The 20,189-nt window shown below is 46.1% G+C and overlaps 1 protein-coding gene across 4 annotated transcripts in view; it reads left to right on the top strand.

Annotated features, from left to right (window-relative positions):
* Positions 1-20,189, top strand: part of KCND3 (potassium voltage-gated channel subfamily D member 3) — a 220,758-nt gene that overhangs the window by 186,890 nt on the left and 13,679 nt on the right. For all 4 annotated transcript variants that reach the window (XM_050745944.1, XM_050745928.1, XM_050745937.1 and 1 more), the window contains exon 3: positions 16,922-17,084. In XM_050745944.1, coding sequence (XP_050601901.1) covers positions 16,922-17,084 — 163 coding nt within the window. The remainder of the gene's footprint in view (positions 1-16,921; positions 17,085-20,189) is intronic.

The following is a 20,189-nucleotide window of genomic DNA, read 5'->3' as shown; positions in this document are numbered from 1 at the left end:
CCTGCCTGCATTAGAACCGAAATTAAACTAAATATTGACCAACAAGGAGAGCATGCTGCCAGGGCTAAAGAAAGGCTCTGATTGCCAAGGAAACAGGAAAGGCCCTGGCCATAGCATTACCCTGTCACCTTGGCGGAAGCCAGGGAGGAGCTGGGCAGCAGCAGGGGTTGGGGGGTGGAAAAGGAGTCAATGCCAAGGATATGAGGCATACGAAAGAAGGCTCGGTCCAAGGGGAAGGGTTGGGCAGCTCGGTCTAGTGGTCACTGACGCCTGCCCTACTATAAGCTCTGTTATAAAGAGGATGTAAAGTAGCGTAAGACACAGCCCTGCCCTCAGAACGCAAGAATCTAGTTGGCAAGATGAGCCCCATGTAAAGAAAAGTTAAAGAAAACATGAGGATTTTGCAGGACCGTTTGTCACATGCGCAAAATGAGTAGTGGCCTCAGAAGGGAGTTGGAGTCGATAGTTCTTCTTTTAACTAAGTTCTTTTTCTAACTTTTTAATTACGGAAAATGTCAAGTGTATACAAAACCAGAGAGGGTGGTAAATGAAAGCCCATGCACCCACCCACCTGGCTTCAGCACACTGCACACCCTGTTTCTCCTCACTTGCCTTTTATTTTTTCCTGGAGTATTTTAAAGAAAAGTCCACATACGTGTCCTTTCACCCATAAATACTTCAGTATGCATGCAGCAGATGATTTTTAAGGTTTTTCCAGCTCCGACCTGGTGAGAGTGTATGTGTGATGGTCAATGTCAGAGGGTTTCTCTGAAGGGGTGAGGAGAAAGTGATGTGTCCATCTGGGGGCTTGGTGTCTGTGAGGAATTTTACAAAAACACGCACACACAACCAGCAGCCCTAAGGACCACCTCTAATCACCCAAAACTGATCCTAGCAGATCTCAGCACAGACAAGGCTGGCTGGAGCAGCTAAGACATGCGGATCTGAGAGAGGCAGAGACTGAAAGAGAATCAGAGAAGCATCCATGTACTTATCAAACATGTAATGGAACCCTACTGCATGGCAGGTGCTGTGCTAGGCTGTGGAGAAGCAGAGGTGTCCCAGGCAAATGAGGCCTCCACTGTCACCAGTTTACATGGGGTGGGGGCGGGTAAGGCTAGGGTGTTAGGGTGTCACACCAGAGGGCATCTCACCTGGAACTAGAGGTCAGAAAACAGAGAAAAAAGGCAAAGGCTCAAAGAACCAGAGACTTAAAGATAGAGGCGGAAGGGGCCCTGGCTCCTGTCCTTTCCGGGCCCCTGCTGAGGACTGCAAGAGACGCCTCCTCAACCCACACAGCCTCGGGGGGTCAGGTGAGCCAGTGTACAGCACGCAGCTCCATTTCTGCCTTCCAGAGCAGAAGAAATACTTCAGGAGAATGTTCGATGCTCAGTCAAATTTACTGAGCTGGATCAAACCAAACCCAGACGCACAGAGCCCAGAGCTGGAAGCTTGCAAGATGTGAACGGACCCTTCTGGGTTTTCCACAGCTCAGCTGAAACATTCAACTGGCCCTAGGCCCTGAGCAGGATTTTAAGTACCCAACATGAGGTTAGAGGCCATAGTTAAGTTGGGGACCCATTTGGTCCTGCTACAGGCTCGATGTGACATACCTGCTATGTGCCTAGTACTGCACCGGGCCTGCTCTCGTGGAGCTTACCATCTGCTGGGTAGAGAAACATGAAACAAGCATCCTGTCAGTGCTGCACTGTGGGGTCTGTGAGTGCATATTAACCATTCCCTGTAGGGAGACATTATTCCCAATTTTATAGCTGAAGGATCTAAAGCTTAGAGATCTAAATCACTGCCCCGAAGTCACACAACTAGAGAGAGGAAGACGCAGACTTGAAGGCCAGGGACTTCTGACTCCAAGACCTATGTTCTTTGCATGACATTGTCTTGGACCCAGCTTAGGGCCTGTCAGAGGGAGCAGGTAAGTGTGAAACAGCCACTGGCAGTGCAGCCAAACGAGATGAGGAGCAGGCGGTGCTTTCAGAGCTTGGAGGAAGGCTGTGGTGTTGACAGAGGGATAGATGTACTCTAGAGTTCCCAATAGCAGAAGTGGCACTCACAGGTGCAAGTTACAGGAAAGCTGACGACGTGAGCAGCCCAGCCATGGCCCAGGTTGTTTCATGCGGAAGAACTAAGCACTGTCTGCCACTGCACAGATCATGAAACGCTTTTACAGTCTTGATTTTTATAACAACCCTGCGAGGTAGTTTATTGTTATTCCATTGTTCAGATGAGTCAACTGAGGCCCAGGAAGTTGTGCCTGCTTGAGGTCTCTCAGCTGGGTAGTGGGAGAGCAAGGACTTCTGCACAGGTTTCCCTGGCTCCAAAGCCTGTGCCTGGTAAGTTCACCAGTAGGCTGAAAGGCCACCGTGGAGAGGACTCCTGTGCCATGTGGGTGTGTGTCCTGCCACCCTGTACAACCCTTCAAGACCTATAAGAGTCTGAAGCTTAATGGAAGAGGGATAACTTCTGGTTCTCAGAGGATGAGGATGCGTGAAAAGGGGAAGAGAGGATGCCCAAGATGGAGGGGAGCACAGCGTGGGGAGTGCCAGATCAGATTTACAAAGGGCAATTGGAGCAACCTGGATTTACCCTATGAGCAGAGTGCTCTGAAGGGTGGGGACACCTGATGGTCATATATTGGGTCAATTGGCCAAACCGCTAAGCACTCAATCTGGCCTAACCTGGAGCTAAGACTCCTCTGGTCACTACCGCTACCGTTTTGCCTCTTGCCCGCTTCTACCTCCCACCTGTCACTACCTCAACCACTGTCCCAGCTGGAGCCACAGAAGGCAGAATCAGGGGTGTGCGAGGAGAGGCAGGACTGAACCTCAGGGAAGACTCTGGCCAAAAGAGTTTGTCTGGTTGACCAGCCCAGCTTCTGTGTCCTAGCTCCCTGTCACCTCTGTGGACTTCCACTTTGATGCTTCACCACCTCTGGGAGTGCTATTTTTGGGAGATATGTCAGGGCATAAAGGTGTCTGACTCTGGCCAATCCTGCCTCTGCTGCGTAGACTGCCTGGAGCCCTTCCCACCTTCCCACCTTCTCCCAGCATCCAGCCCTCCCTTCTGCCATACATGCGCACTTTGGCTCTAACCAAGGCTAGTTATGGCAGTTGCTCTACTGTGCAGTTGAAGTGGCTCATCCCTTTCTGAGGAATGTGTGCTAGCCTAGGGTGGCAGAAGGCTGAGAAGCAGCCCCGGGGAGAAGGCTATTGTGTCAACATACGGAGAAAGAGAAACAGATGGTACAGGCCTGAGGGACAAGGGCTCCGCCACTTGACCAGACACATGTGTGCTGCTCCTCATGTCTCTTTGTTGTGAACCCCTACTCCCAAGAGCCTGGAGAGATAAATGGGAAGTTTCCTGGGATCTGAGATTGGGAAGAATGGACTGAGCAAGGCCCAGTCTCCATAAAAGCATGCCTCTCATAATTGGGCTTGGGCTTTCGACCTGCCAGCATGGCTCCCAGCCCCACTCAGGGATGCCTCAGGTCAGGGCATGTGCTCTCTCCAGAGCTGAGGGGCTGGCTCATTACTAGGCAGGGGCAAGTGGCTTCACAGCCTCTTGAACCTCAGCCCTTCTACTTTTCCCCTTCAAAGTACAAATGTCCTTGTAGACCACACTCTGAGCCAGTGCATCCATAGGACAGGGAACAACTGACTGGACATTTAGGAAGCATCACCACAAATAACCAAATCCCAATTTTCATTTTAGTATCTTCCCATTGACAGGAGACCAGTAGTAAAATTGATGACATCTTCTTTCCTGGTTTTTATCCCACAGGTGGCTGGCTACCATCTGCTCTTCCATCTCTGTCTCGTTTTGACACTGGTTTGCTGTCTGCTCACACTCTCTGTATTCATCCATGTCCGTGTGTTTCTCCTAGGAGCTGTGCAGGCTAAAGAGATTATGTCTCTATAAGAACTAGACTTCATTGTGCTCTGTGATGGGCTACACTGATCACCTCTTTTGGTGACAGGGCTGGTGCAGGCAACTCTCTGGTCTTTATTGCCCTCCTTCTTGTCATAATAGGAATAGACTCAGGTACAAGAACTTCTTGGGCCAAGTGACAACAGGAAGGTTCCCAAGAATTAGGTTGGGAAGAGGACATCCACTCTGGAAGATGCCCAATAAGAATAACCAGTTGGTTTAAGGCATTATACTCAGTAATAATTTTAACATTTAACTCTTTCACTTCTAGAAACTCCATTTGTTTCTTTTTCATATCTGCCTGGTGATTCCTGATAGCGTTCTATTGCTTACTCATCTTTGTGATTTTATGCTTAATTTTTAGAAAATATTTCATACATAACTGTTCTGTATCTATCAAATCCAGTACCTGAAGTTCTTGGGGAGGGTCTAAATCTATTGTTTGTTTGTTTGGTTGACTCACTCTTGGTTTCTTGCTTTCTTATGTTTTATTTTACTTGACCTTAATCTGTGGGAATCCTGAAGCCCTAGGTTAAGAATGTTTACCTCTGGACAGGATTTAAATATGGTTTGCTCATAAGTCAGGTAGTATTACCATCTTGGGATGACTTCAGCCCATTTTGAGACCCAACTTAAATTTCTCTGTTTGCTTTTAGCCCAAGGTTCCATCCCCCAGTGACAAATCAGGGATCACCTGGTTACTGTTGGTACAGCCCTCAAAGCAAGTGTTCCTCCCTCTGCTTACTCCTGACTCCTCCCAACTGTAATGTGGCCTTAGATTTGTTCCTTTTTATTGGAGGTAAGATAGATTCCCCTACTTCAAGTGAATCATACAATGCATCAAAAAGAATACTTTATTCAGGATAAAAGTGTTTTGCAGCAGAAAGGCCCTCTGATGATCCAGTATGCCGAGTCGGCAGTTCCAAGGATAATCTCTTCATAATTCATTTACTCATTCAACAAATGTCTTGAGTGCCCATTCCTGTGCCAGGCATGGTTCTAGGTACTAAGGATACGGCCTCTCCTCTCCTGGAGCTTGCAGTTTGATTCAAGAAGTCCATCCCAGGAGCCAATCCAGTCCATGGAACACACACCAGGGGGATTGCCTTCCCTCTCATTCACTCATGAATGATTGAGTCCCCACTCGGCATCGTGCAGCATGTCAGGCACCTGGGATCCAGAGATAGAAAGGCCTGTCCTCAGATTGCTCTTATTTCAATAGGGGAAATAGATATTTTGGGAAGGTATGTCAGGGCATAAAGGAGTAAGTGCTCCAACCAAGGTGGAAAGACAGGAATAGGTAATGCTCTGCCTGGCAAAGTCAGGAAGATCCCAGGGAGGTGACATTTGAACAGCATCTGGAAAGATGAGTCTGAGTTACCTAGCAAAGAGAGAGAGAGAGAGAAGGCCATTCTCAGCTGAGAGAAGGGCCTGGGTAGAAGCTTGAAGTCATGGAGGAGCCCAATGCATATGGGAGCACAGATGCATACAGTGTGGCAGGAGCATGTGACAATAGAAGGAAGGGAAAGGTGGGAGTTTGGCTAGAGATGGAAGGGGCTGCCCCACTTCCCAAGCCTGAGCCTCACCCCAAGATTCTCCCCTCCACCCTCACAGTGACTCAATTACCAAGCCCAACAGAAAAGGACAGATAGGTATAATAAGTACCTATATGTCCTCTTTTTCCCATCCCCACTGTGTCATTGCCTTGGCTCAGGCCTTTCCTGCCTGGACTGATGCAGTAACCTGCTAACTGGTTTCCCTGCCTCTACTTTCATCCCCATCCAATCCATCCACCACACTGCTTTCAAGGTGATCTTTCAAAGATGAATATTTGTTCATATCATTTCAAATCCTTCACTGGAAACCTGCTGATTTCAGGAAGAAGTTCAAATTCCTGGATTAACCCAGAAGGATCTTCATGTGACTACCCCTCCAGCCTCATCTCCCACCTACTCTTTACTGCAGCCAGTAATTTCTCATAGTTCTTCCTTCACAGCTCAGAAGTCAGCCTGTGCTGCTGCCTCCAAGGGATCCTCTGACCACCCTCCAGTTTGATTTAGAGGCCCCTCTTTTGTGCTCACACAGGATCCTGCATACATCCTTCTTGTAGTGTTGCGACATTGGACCATCATCAGGATTTATTTGTCTGTCTTCCCTATAAACATCATCAGCTCCTTGAGGACAGAGGACATACCTGTCTATTTAGCTTTGTATTCCCAGTCCTAACAAACACCCAGCAGATGTTTGATACATTCATCAATCCAGGAGGATGGGGGGAAAAGTATTGGCCAGTACAAGGGGTGTACTAGGTGGAGTAAACAGTGCGCAGGGAATCCCTCTGGATGAGCAGGCAGGATCTCCCACCCGATGTCTGACTTCGTTGCCTCATGTACGCATGACTGGTCTGAAGCTGGCTGCTATGACCCCTTTCCGCTGACATGCTATGAGTCTACAGATCTGTGACCTATGGAGAGAGGATGATTGAAAGCAGTGGTCCCCAGATCCCAACATCAGTGATGCCTAGGAACTTAGTTAGAATGCAGACTCTCACATCTCACTCCAGAGCTACAGGATCAGAAATCGGAGATTGGGACTCAGCAATCTATGTTTTATCAAGCCTTCCAGGCAATTCTGATGCACACTAAAGTTTGAGAACCAATATTTAGAGGAACAGCTTTGTCACCCAGCACAACCATTGAGGTGGCAAGACGAGATTATTGCCATAGGCCAACAGTGGTAAAGTGATCTTGGCCAGGAGCCTGCCGCTGTGACTGGCTATGACTCTACAAGCCAGATCTAACTACAGCAATGACCTGGAAGGGTCACCCACCCCTTTTCCCAGGACTCTCGGCTGGCAGAGCTCAGGAAACATCTCCCAGAGAACCTCCCAGCAGGGTTTCTGGGTTCATGCCACTTTGAGAGTTTCTCCATTGTCTCAAGGCTGTCCTTTCTCTTTTTTTTTTATTTTTATTTAACTTTAAGTTCAGGGGTACAAGTGCAGGTTTGTTATGTAGGTAAACTTGTGTCACCCAGGTATTAAGCCTAGTACTCATTAGTTATTTTTCCTGATCCTCTCCCTCCTCCACCCTCCAATAGGTCCCAGTGTTTGCTGTTCCCCTCTATGTGTCCATGTGTTCTCATCATTTAGCTCCAACTTAAAAGTGAGAACAGGCAGTATTTGGTTTTCTATTCCTGCCTTATTTGCTGAGGAAAATGGCCTCCAGCTCCATCCATGTTCCTGCAAAGGACATGGTCTCATTCTTTTTTATGGCTGTGTAGTATTCCAAGATGTGTATGTGCCACATATTTTTTTTACTCTAGTCTACCATTGATAGGCATTTAGGTTGATTCCATGTCTTTGCTATTGTGAATAGTGCTGCAGTGAACATTCGCATGCATGTGTCTTTATGATATGCAAGACAACCTAGGCAATACCACTCTCGATATAGGAACAGGTAAAGGTTTCATGACAAAGATGCCAAAAGTAATTCCAACAAAAGCAAAAATTGACAAATGAGATCTAATTAAACTAAAGAGCTTCTACACAGCAAAAGAAACTACTGACAGAGTGAACAGACAACCTATAGAATGGGAAAAAAATGTTTGCAAACTATGCATCCGACAAAGATCTAATATCTAGCATCTATAAGGAACTTAAACAAGTCAACAAGCAAAAAAGCAAATAACCCCATTAAAAAGTGGGCAAAGGATATGAACAGACACTTTTCAAAAGAAATATATGCGGCCAACAATTACAGGAAAAAAAAGTTCAACATCACTGATCATTAGAGAAATGTAAATCAAAATCTCCGTGAGATACCAGCTCACACCAGTCAGAATGGCTATTATTAAAAAGTCAGAAAATAACAGATGCTGGTGAGGTTGTGGAGAAAAAAGGAAGACTTATACACTGTTGGTGGGCGTGTAAATTAGTTCAACCATTGTGGAAGACAGTGTGGCAATTCCTCAAAGACCTAAAAACAGAAATACCATTCGACCCAGTAATCCCATTACTGGGTAAATACCCAAAGGATTATAAATCGTTCTGTCACAACGAGGCTGTTCTTTCTCATGTGGATTAGCCAGGTCTTCGGCTCATTCCTCTCCTCCTGCAGCGAGAAAGAGGAGTGCTCTGAAGTCAGACAAGCCTACTGTGGAGCACTGGCTTGGATAAGCCGATGATCTTGAGCATGTTACTTAACTTCTCTGAGCTTCAGTTTCCTCATCTCAAAAATGGGGCCAATAGTACTTTGTAAGGTTGTTATGAAAATGAAATGGCCCATACTGATGCTAAATAAAAATAAATTATTATTGAATTGCCACTGTGGTTATTATTAGATTACCTTGCTCTGAGCCTCATGTGTCCCGTCTGGGTCCACCTCCAGGTTGTGTCTTCAGAGGAACTTCAAGATTCCTAAAAGCCATCCTATCTTTTTGGTTCCTGGCTCACTGCTGGGGCTCACTTTGCAGGTGAGCCCAGGAGAGTGCCCAGCTGCAGAGACATGAGCAGAGGTGTGTGTTGGGGGTAGAGGGTGCATGTGGTAGAAAGGAGAGGTTATATGGGGTTTCATTTCATTTCCCAAGTCTCCCACCTTCAGATTTGACAGCATAGGGCTAAAGTGTTTTTGTAGAATTGTGGCTAGGTTGATGCCCTAGATCTGGTCGCCTCTGAAGTGTTCTCCTCCCTTGCTCTCTACCAGGACTGCTGCCTGCCATGTTGGCTCCCCAGGAACCATAGCTTTGGGCCAGATGCATAGTGGCTATGCATAGACTTTGGAATCAAAGGGACCTGGTCTGTGTCCCAGTTCTGCAGCTGGCTAGCCAAGTGACCTTGGGCATATTACTTACCACTCTGTGCCTCAGTTTCCTCATCTGTAAAATGAGGATAATAATAGTATTTACTCATGGGAGGGGATTTGGACATGAAAAGAGGCTGCACAGGTGTTTGTCATGGGATGAACTCAGCACTGGCTGGTATTTTTGGTGTCTCTTCCATGATGGTCTACTGTTGTCTTTTGCCCCTGGACAAGGAGGAAGCCACAGAGGTCTGAGTCCGTGGAACTCACTATGGTGGCCTAGTCTGCTCTAAGAACTCTCCTCACCCTGGTCCCACCCAACAGGACAGCTTCTGTGCCCCACCCCCATCCCCAACACTGAGGCTCCAGGAAGCCAAGTTCAGGGGCATCCCAGTGGAGAAGATGGGTGCAGCAGTGGGTGTGGCAGTGAGGCTGAGACATCATCCTTGCAGAAACTCATTGGGGATGTGTCTCCCTGCTTGAGCTCCCAGCAGCTGGGCCCTAACTGGGCAGTGCCCTGGTCTCCAGTAAAGAATGGACTCCCCACCACACAGGCAGCCATGCCCCTACCTGAGAGGCAGGCAGAACTGGATGGGGGAGCTTGGCTTGCACTAATCTCTTGGCTCCTGGAGGAAGAAATGAAGGGAGCAATTAATTGTACAAGGCAGGTGGTTTATGCAGCTTAAGTTCAGATAAAAAGTTTAATTATCCCTAAGCCCTAATACAAATTAATTAGCCTTACATATTAGGAGGGTAAGCTTCCTTGCTTTTGCCTCAGTCCAGACATTACTGTGGATTACCGAGGATGTGCTGGGAGAGAGAGAGCAACAGAAGCAGAGTCCCTGAGCCCCACCTGCTCAGGGCAGACAGCTGCGTCCACGTTGTTCCCAGATAGGGTTTGAGTGTGAGTCCTAACTCTGGGCTGGGCACCACAGCTCACCTGTACCTGGGATGTCACCTCCAGGAAGGATTTCTTATCCCTTACTATCCCTACCCACAAAGCCAGGATAGAGGGAAGAGGAGAGTTCTTATTTGCATGAGTAGAGGAAGACAAAAGGAAATAAGGCTTTGGGTTTAAATTTCTTTTTCTAAGCCATGACTGTTTTTTTTTTCTTTCCTTACGCCCTCTTTCTTCAAAATTCCACAGAGAAAATAGGCCATAAATGCCATTAGGACTTAGAGAATCACCATTAGCTCCCCTACTTCAGTCTTCTGCCCAGGTGGGCCCCAGGAGGGACCATGGGATAAAGGGTCCTGCACACCACGGTCATTATGCTCATAATTAGCTGCCATTTAATGAGTGTTTACTGTGTAATAGGCATGTAGTCTTTGCAACAACGTTGAGTTAATTTACTCATTAACTCATACATTCAACAAACAGTTATTGAAGTGCTTTGAGCAGGGGAAATGACATGCTTTGATTTGCATTTTAAGAATATGCTTCTGGCCGGGCGCCGTGGCTCATGCCTGTAATCCCAGCACTTTGGGAGGCCAAGGCGGGAGGATCACGAGGTCAGGAGACTGAGACCATCCTGGCTAACACAGTGAAACCCCATCTCTACTTAAAAAAAAAAATACAAAAAATTAGCTGGGCGTGGTGGTGGGCGCCTGTAGTCCCAGCTACTCAGGAGGCTGAGGCAGGAGAATGGCGTGAACCTGGGAGGCGGAGCTTGCAGTGAGCCGAGATCCGTGCCACTGCACCCCAGCCTGGGCGACAGATCGAGACTCCGTCTCAAAAAAAAAAAAAAAATGCTTCTGGCTGGGTGTGGTTGCTCACACCTGCAATCCCAGCACTGTGAGAGGCCAAGATGGAAGGATTGCTTGAGGGCAGGAGTTCTAGACCATCCTGGGCAACATAGTGAAACCCACCTCTACAAAAAAATAAAAAATCAGCTGGGCATGGTGGCAACCACCTGCAGTCCTTATGCAGTCCAGCTACTCAGGAGGCTGAGGTGGGAGGATCACTGGAGCTAAAAAATTTGTATTATTTTATATATATATATAATAATATATATTATAATCACATATATAATTATATATTATAATATGTATATATTATGTTCCCATATATAATATATATTTCATATATTATATATAGCCTATATTTCATATATTATATAATATATAACCTATATTATATTATATATTACATATATTATATAATATATATTACCTATATTATATTATATATTTTATGTATATATATATGATCGTCCACTGCCTTTCCCTGGATAAGTCACTTCCCCTCACATCCTCCTTTTTTTTTTTTTTTTTGTCTTTGAATTGATCTGGATGATCTCTAAGCTCTCTTTTAACTCTCACTTGTTCTTAAGGCCATGGAAGAGGGTGAAGCTGACCAATCCACTTAAGGATTGGTCATATATATTTATATATGGGGAACAAAAGTAGAAGTGAGAATTAATTCTGGTTAAGAGACTTTTGCAGAAGTCCGGTTTAGAAATTATGATGGTCTGGGCCCAGGGTTTATTTAATAAACACTTACAAATAAGGCTCTTCCTATATGCCAGGTTGAGCTTTCACAAAAAAGTAACTTATGCAATCCCTCACAACAACCCTGTGACGTAGGCACTATTAATTGATCAATGCCAGGAAATTGAAGACAGAGGATTTAAGTATCATGGCCAAAGTCACCCAGCTAACAAGTGGCAGAGCCGGGATTGGCCCTGGGTAGTCTGGCACTCGGAGACCACACTTTTAACCACTGTGCTGTGCTGCTGCCACTGAGCAGAGGTGGAGAGAAGGGGCTAAGCTCCTGCTGACTCCTCAGCCCTCTTCCACAGCCTTCCTCTCCCTAGCCCCACCTTCACTTCCGCTTCCGTCCTTCCCTGACCCTGGGAGGAGCAGGATGTGACAGAAAGAGCAGGGGCAGTGGAAACAACCTGAGCTCTAACCCCAGTAGTTCTGCCTCTTACTACTTGAGTGACCTTGAACAAGTTCCTGTCCTCTCTGGAGTTTCGCTCCTCATCCCTAAAGTGGGCTAACCCTACCTGATAGGGTGGGTTACTGTGAGACCCATTAATGCAGGTAAGTTCCTAGCACAAGCTCCTCTGGTACATTGTTCCTTTCCATTCTTCCATTCCCCAACTCCTCTTCTTCGGGCCAAACGTGCCCATTCCTTTGATTGTTTCCCTTGAGAGGATTTCCAGACAGTTCACCATCCCAGCCTCCCTTCTCTAGACATGATCCAGTTAATCAATGTCCTACAGACTATATAGTGCCTGGAACTCGATACAGCAGCCTAGAAATGGTCTGCATCTAGGAGCAGAGTACGACACCCACTCCCTTTTTCCAGACACTGCACTCCCATCAATCCAGCCAAGAATGGCATTAGGTTTTTAACAGCCTCTTTATACTGGTGGATGATGTTGAAGTTAAATTCCCTGGTGATTTTTAACAGAGACTCTTTTTAAGCCAGGTCTTTCCCATCAGCTATACGTCATTGATTATTTGAATCAAAATGCCGGTGTTCTCATTTATCTTTGTTAAAATTAATCTGGTTGGTTTCACCCATGATTACAACCTGTTAAAATCCTTTTGACTCCTGAAGACCTCAATTCATAGTAGCTCTGTCATTTAGAAATGTGAGGAGCTTACTTTCAAAGAATCACCAGTAGCAGCCTCATCACCATCATTACCACAGGATCTAAATGAAAGAAGGTTAAACAAAAATAGTAATTCGTTAGTGAGCAGAGTCAAAGGAAGGATGGAACAGCTAAGCGACAGGAAAGTCAGGGGTACAGCTGGTCCTCGGTAAGAATTAGAACAGGAATTCCAGTTCCATCACCGTCCTTTCCATCACACATCTCCTGCGAGTGCCAGCCTTCTTCCTCCCCGACTGCAATCCCGCTTTTCCCCATGGCACTGCATGGCTGCCAACAGCTGCAGAGCTTTGCTTGCTGCCGCGTCGGCTTCTTTGAAAGAGACTGATCTGGTCCCTAACGTAAAAGTCCAAGGAAGGGGAAAGGATGTTTAACATCATCAGCCATCAGAAAAATCCAAATCAAAACCACAATGAGATAACACCCACCAGGATAGCTATAAAAAGACAGACAATAACAAGTGTTGTCTCAGAGAAGGAGAAATTGGACCCCTCATTCATTGCTGGTGGGAATGTAAAATGGCACAGCCACTTCGGAAAACGTTTTGGCAGTTCCTCAAACTCTTCAACATAGTTACCATATGACTCCTAGAGAAATGAAAACGTGTCCACACAAAAAGTTGTACACAAATGTTCATAGCAGCATTATTCAGAATAACTCAAATGTGGGAACAACCCAAATGTCATCAACTGATGAATGAATTAACAAAATGTGGTGTATCCAGACAGTGGAATGTTATTCAGCCATAAAGAGGAATGGAGTACTGATACATGCTACAAATGGGCGAACCTTGAAAACACATTCAGTGAAAGAAGTTAGACACGAAAAGCCACATATATGGTTCCATTCACATGAATTGTCCAACATAGGGACATCTATAGAGAGAGAAAGTAGATTCGTGGTTGCCTAAGTCTGAGAGGTGGGATGTGGAATGGTCACTGACTGTTAATGGGTACACATTTCTTTTAGGGGTTATGAAGCGCTCTAAAATTAAACTGTGGTGATGTGAGCACAACTCTCTAAATACACTGAAAACCATTGAAATGTACAATCGAAATGGTTGGATTTTATGGTATGTAAATTGTGTCTCAGTAAAGCTTTTAAAAAATAAATCCAGGAAAGGAAGTCATTGACCCAGCTTGGGTGAGATGTCCTATTTTGAACTCACCAGCTGTGGCAAGTGGGCATGGGGGCATGGGAAATATGGCAGCTTATCTGGACAGTTTCCATCATCATGGGAATGAGGGACACAGTTCCTATTAGGGTGTCAGCAGACAAAACAATAGGTACCCACCACACTGGCTAATTCTAGACAACTTACAGTTATTCAAACACTGAATTATTTCTTCTGAATTACCTCATTAATTATTGCAACAACCCTGGGGATATAAAAGCCATTTTATAGTTGATAGAGGCTCAGGTTAAATAAATGCCCCAGGATCACTTAGCTAGTTGGTAACTAATGTAAGCTACGGTTCAAACCCAGGTTGGACTCCAGTGTCCTCTCTTAATTATTAGGCCATGCTGCCTCCTCTGGCTTTATACAAGTTGTTGAAAAATTCTGGAACATATCACTGGAGACCTAACTTGAGATCCATTCTTTATTTCATTTACTTATTCACTTTTTCATTAAAGGAGATGTTTTGATATGAAAACCCTGAACTTCCTTTGCTGGCATAGGACCACAGTTGGTAATCTTTGAGAAGTGCCCGAAGACTGGAGATGGTCGTGCAAACCCTGCTAACCACACTGCTCTCCACACCACACTCCTCCAGCTTGTCAAGGGTATAAGGAACTGGGACAAGAACACATCTTGTTAAAATCATGATGCAGTAGGTCTGGAGCAATCTCCTGATCTACCAACCAGTTAACCTCACTGTCAAAACAAGAAATAAGGTTAATTTGGCAAGATGTGTGCCTAGTGAACCAATACAGCTTATTTTCCAAGTATTCACAAGCTGTCTACTTAATAATCTGCACTCAGATTCTGCCAGCAATTTGATGGCACAATTTATGGATACCAAGCCTACTGGTCTGTGGTTTCTCAGACCTCCTTTTGCCTTCTTTAAAAATTCAATACGACCGTTTTCCATCTCTAGTCGCTTGGTAATTTTCTGCTGCACCATGATTTCTCAAAGATCCAGGGCAGTGGTTCTGCAACCCCGTCTGCACATTCCTCCTGTCTCCCAGGTGGGATTCATGTGGGCCTGTGATGTAAATCTACTGAATTCCGCTGGACACTCGCCTGCTCTCCCGTCTCCTACTTTAAGCTCTGGATCCTTCTTTTCGGCATTTGTTCCAGCTTCTCCAAGATGCAGCTCCTTCTTCCCGGTGGAGGAGGCAGAGGACGCCTGGGAGTGGATTGTTCGGCTTTCTCCCTGTCATCTGTCACTAGCAGACCATCTGCACCAGCAGAAGGCATGGCTTCCCTTCTCCCTCTTTCTTCATATGGATGAAACAGTCTTTCTGTTGTCCTTAGCATTCCTCACCAGCCGTGGTCACTCTGAAATGCAGCCTTCCTGGCACTGTTTTTCTGCACTCCTGCCATGCTTTATTGTCATCCACAGCCCTGTGCCCGCAGGCCCCCTTTCAGTTGTGTCATCTGCAAATCCAGCTAAGGTGATATATCTCAAAGGCAGCCCCTTTTTCTTCATTAATTGGGCTATTTGAACTTGGGACAACTGACTGTGTTTTTAGAGTTTCCCATCAACGGAGACTGTGGTTTTCAGAATGCCTAGCTAAAAGTAATATTATCTATTGTTTGTGGAGCTGTATATGTCACAATAGGATTATGATCTAGGTTACTGTTATTATCTTCATTTTACAGACAAGGAAACTGAGGCCCAGAGTAACATTCCCCCAAGATCATACAGTTATTTTATGGAGCAGGGTGAGTCTTGAACCCATGTTATCTAAGTTCAGAATTCATGTTCTCAACCACTTCCCTGGAGGTCTCTCCTGAGTACCATGGCAGAGGAGACAACCCTAGCTGCAAAGATCTAGAAGGCTCTATCACAGGCCCTAATGCTAGTGCACATCTAGGAAATCTCGAGCCAGGGCAAAGGGCGTGAACACTGAAGGAGGAGGAAGACAGTCTCAAAACAGGAGCCTACTTCAAAGGGAATTGAGAGGCTTAAGTGAGATCATTCATTCATTCATTCACCGAATACCTGTCTACCTCTGCCATGTCCTCCACCAAGTTCTTGGGTGTTCATACATCCTTGTGAAATGGCTTGCCCCATCCCCTTCCACATCCTCTCTGGAAGTCCAAGCCCCGTGGTTTCCTCAGGACAGATGACTTTGAGCCTGTTTTAGCAGAAGCAATTCCTGGTCATCCTAAGCCTGTTTCTGCTCCAGACACCCAGAGGGCACAGAGGCAGGGGAGATGGTATTTCTGGCTTTAGCCGAAGGAGTAATCACAGCTCTTTGCTTAATAAGGCCTTGCTTAATAAGGCCTTTCAATTATCTCAATAAAGAGGAGACTAAACACTTAACCACTGTGGAGAGTATCTTATTGATTGGAGGACAGAGGCTCTGGCCTGCCTGCCCAGGACTGAGTAGGATCCAGGCCAACCTGGTCCCAGAGGGCAGCTGCTAGGGTGTGAAGTACTTAAAAGAGTTTCTCCAAGCTCTGAGAGGAGCCAGCACAGTTCCAAAGTGGCTTCACAACTTTAAGGGGCTGAGCTTCAGAGCTCATGGTCCCCCTCTGAGATGCTATGGCTACTGGAAAATAGACAAAAGCAAGAAAAGTGGCTTTTAATCCCAGTTGAGCAAAGGAGAGCTGTCAATGTAATTAGCCTCAGTTCCTGCATCTGTACAATGGGGATAAGAATACAAAGTTCACAGGGTTCATGGGGCTTGTGTGAGGTAAATATGCAGAAGTGCTTTGTAAATTATAAATCCACATGAATAGGTGAGTCTGTTATTTGCTGTTATCATCATTAATGAGATTCTGTTACTCTTCTGCTTAACATGGTGCCTCACTGAATGGGATAAACCCATATTCCTCCCCATGGCCCGTCAGATGCTGCATGATCTGGCCCCTGCCTGCCTTACCCTCCTCTTGTGGTGTCTAGTCCTGCTGACCCTTGACAATTCCTAGATCAGACCAAACTCCTTCCTGCTACCTCAAGGCCTCTGTACTTGCTGTTTCCTCTACCACACACACTTGTCCCCAGGTGTTTTACATGACTGGATCCTTTACAAAATTCAGCTCTCAGCTTAAATGTTAGCTCCTCAGAGAGGCCTTTCCTGACCACACTCCCACCACCTGATGCAGCACCGCTCTCTAGTCTCTTCATAGAACCAACCAAGACACAATATTTTTATGTATTCACTTAATTGTTTATGGTCTTGTTAGGATGTTGGCTCCCTGCACATAAGGATCTTGTCTCTCTTGTTCACCCCCAGGTCCATGTCACGGTACCTGGCACATAGTAGGTACTCTAAACAATTGCTGAATGAGTGAATGAATGAATAGGTGAATGATTGGCAGGGAAGCCTCACTTGTTTCCCAAATGGCCTTCTCTCCCTTACACCCTGTTTCTCTCCCTCTCTCAGATACGGAGACATGGTGCCTAAGACGATTGCAGGGAAGATCTTCGGCTCCATCTGCTCCTTGAGTGGCGTCCTGGTCATTGCCCTGCCAGTCCCTGTGATTGTTTCCAATTTTAGCCGGATTTACCACCAGAATCAGAGAGCTGATAAACGCAGGGCACAAAAGGTAAGCCTCAGACGCACGGATGCGGGGGCAGTGTAAAGGATGCGGGGGACCAGCAGTCAGGGAGCCAGGCCTAGAGCTCCTGAGGATCACTGCACAGACAGCCTCTGGCTTTGCAAGGTAAGGTAGCTTCGGTCCCTTCCTGCTCATTGGTCTCCTGAATTCCAGCCCATCAGTTCCAAAATGCAATGAACCCTCAATTATCTGTAAACCATCCACCTTTGGACATTCTATGGCAATTTCCTTGGCCTCTGGCTCCACCTACACTCCCTCAGCCACTGCCACTCAGCCGTCCCTGCACTCCTCCCTCTCCCAGCCAAGAGCTTACTAGGAAACATAATCTCTTTTTAATATCCTATAAAAGCCTATATAAAACCCAGTGACAAAAATAAATTTGTTGAAAAGAAAAATAAATAGTGTGAAATGAAAGCATCCTAAGGTCACCGAGTTCAAGGACAAATGGCACAACAGGCTTTAGGAATCTCCAAGATATCATAGGGTAAAGGCACTGAAGTCAACTGCAGGTGGTGATCAGGAGACTAACCATCAGTCCTGGGGAAAGTGTTAGATTATGTTCAATATACACTGCTGAAAATGGCAGGAGAGGGTAAAATACGGTCATTTGCCCATGCAGTGAGGAAAAATGTCTGAAGGCTTTGGTGCTCAGAAAGAAGCCTCGTTTTCCAGCTAGCCCTCAACCTTGTTTCTAGAACAACTCATCGACTCAGCCAACTCTTGTTCACTTGCATTTTTAAGGCATCTAGCCAGTGAGGTTTCTGGGTAGTGATTTTTCCCCAGGTTTCCTCTCAGAAGAGGGTTATCTGGGTTGGGGAAGTGGGAAAGCGGTGTTTTTCATTGTCTTCAGATCTGGGCTGAACTGTGGTGCCCCTTCAGCAGCATCTCAGCCCCCAGGGATTATGGCCAGAGCCTTTCTGAGGACAATGGAAAGGAGGAGAGCTGTTGAAAGACTGGCTTTTGGAGGCTTGGGGTTTTGTCTCCTTACTTTATTCTTTTATCCATTATTCCACAAACATTTATTGAGCACGTACTATGTGGTCGGCCCTATGCATTGCAGCCAGATTCTTTCCTTGCTACAGAATTCCTGCTACTGGCCTTCTGCTTGCAGGGATAACCTCCAGGTAGCAGGGCTTGCCTTGGGTGTAAAGGCTCAAAGGGAAGTTAATGTCGTTATGGAGGAAGAAATCCAGAATTTCAGAACAGATCTGTGTATGCCGACCGTCACAAAGCTATAAAGGTTATGAAAGCTAGCTCCAAAATGTATAATAATTATTAGATAACAATTTACATATAATTGTATAGTGAATCTAGTTGGTTCCCACCTCTAGCCTATCACCTTCTGTGTGCCTTTATGGTTGGCTCCTTGCCTCCTGTCCCCTCTGCCTCTGCTGAACTATGTTTTTATTTATGCTGACCTAGTCTGTTAAGTTGCCACCTTAAGATTTATCTTCTGGCTCTGTCCGTCATCCTTTCTGTCCCATACATGCCTATCTCTTACCTCTTCACCCAGGGTTTCCCTACCTCCTATTTCCTGCCAGTCATCCCAGAAACGGAAATCTTACCTCTTTCCCTGTTTAAGTCAGGCAGCAAATTTGAATAGGGTCTAAATTCATTATGCAGAAACTGGGATCTCCTTCCCACAATCAGGAACCAGAGACCCTGAAGGGCCAGGGATCCTCTAGTGGCCCCGCCCCAAAGGGGCTAGGGCTAACACAGGTTTCTGGCAGAGCAGGTGAGGTTCACAGGAATCCTCAGCTCACCCACTAGCCCACGGCTGTGCACACACCAGTGACAGCCCCTTCCAGCTGCGTTCTCAGTCACTCCTACAGCTACCTTCCCCTCCCCCTGGGAATTGATTTATTATTATTATTTTTTAGAGATAGGGTCTCACTATGGTGCCCAGGATGGAGTCAAACTCCTGGGATCCAGGAATCCTCCCACCTCAGCCTCCAGAGTAGCTGGGATTACAGGTGTGTTCCCAGCTCTCCCCTGGGACATTATAAAGCTCATCCTGTGTGATTAAAATCTAGGAGCAACTTAGGCTTCTTCCTTCCTCTAGCTGCTAAAGATGAGTCTCCCTCCCTCCCTGCCCCTTTCCCTCTCCCTCTTCTCTCTCCCCTTGAAATCAGAGTAAATATTTACAGTGTTTTCACCTTGCCTGGATACTGTTTCTCCTCAAGGCTGCTCAGCTCTGTCTCTGTCACCTTGGGCTTCCTATAAGAGGGAAATAAATACTTGCTGCTCCAGCCTTGAGTCTGTCACCATGGGTCAAGGCAAGTAGGTGGAAAGTGGAGAGATGGGACGGGAAGGAAGCTAATGATAGTTCTCAGCCCGGGCCACATACTTGGGAGCTAAGTAGCTATATTGTCATCCTCTTCCCATGACTGGTTTGACTGGGATTATTACTAAGATTAGTCTGTTACTATTTGCCTTAGATATTGTGTCCTCTGAGCCAAGTGAACTGGAGATAAGGGGAGGTCTGGCAGTGGACAGAGAGAGGGGAACATCCGGAGTGGGGCATTTGGTCCCCATCTCCAGTTCTGGTGCATACCCATATTCTTTTTTTTTTAATAAAATGTTTTATTGAGATAATTATAGATGCTCATGTAGTTGTAAGAAATAACACAGAGCAATCTCTTACAAAGTTTGTCCACCAGTTTCCCCTAGTGGTAACATTTTGCAAAACAATAGCACTATATATCACCACCAGGGTATGGACATTGTACAACCAACCAATCTTATTCAGATATCTCCAGTTTTACTTGGACTGGTGTGTGTGTGTACATGTGTGTGTGTATAAGTTCATGCATCCACTGCCACGGTCAAGAGACTGAACAGTTCCAACACCACAAGGATCCCGTGGGTTGCCCTTTTATAACCCCACCTTCTGCCCTAGCCCTGCCCTGTCCCTAACCCCTAACAATGATGACAGTCATTAGGAAGGAGAAGGGCAGCCAGCATGTGTAATGTGTTCAGCTTCTCCCTGTGCACGCAGGGGAGATGAGCTTGAACTGAGACACCATGCAGCCCTCCTGCAGTGGGCCTTCTCTGCTGAAGGCTTCCCAGGTTGGAGCTGGGGAGAGTTTCAGT

The sequence above is a fragment of the Macaca thibetana genome, chromosome 1, assembly GCF_024542745.1.
Source record: "Macaca thibetana thibetana isolate TM-01 chromosome 1, ASM2454274v1, whole genome shotgun sequence".
In the NCBI taxonomy this organism is placed as follows: domain Eukaryota; kingdom Metazoa; phylum Chordata; class Mammalia; order Primates; family Cercopithecidae; genus Macaca; species Macaca thibetana.
Note: the sequence above shows the minus strand (reverse complement) of the source record. Positions and strands in the feature narration are given on the sequence as shown.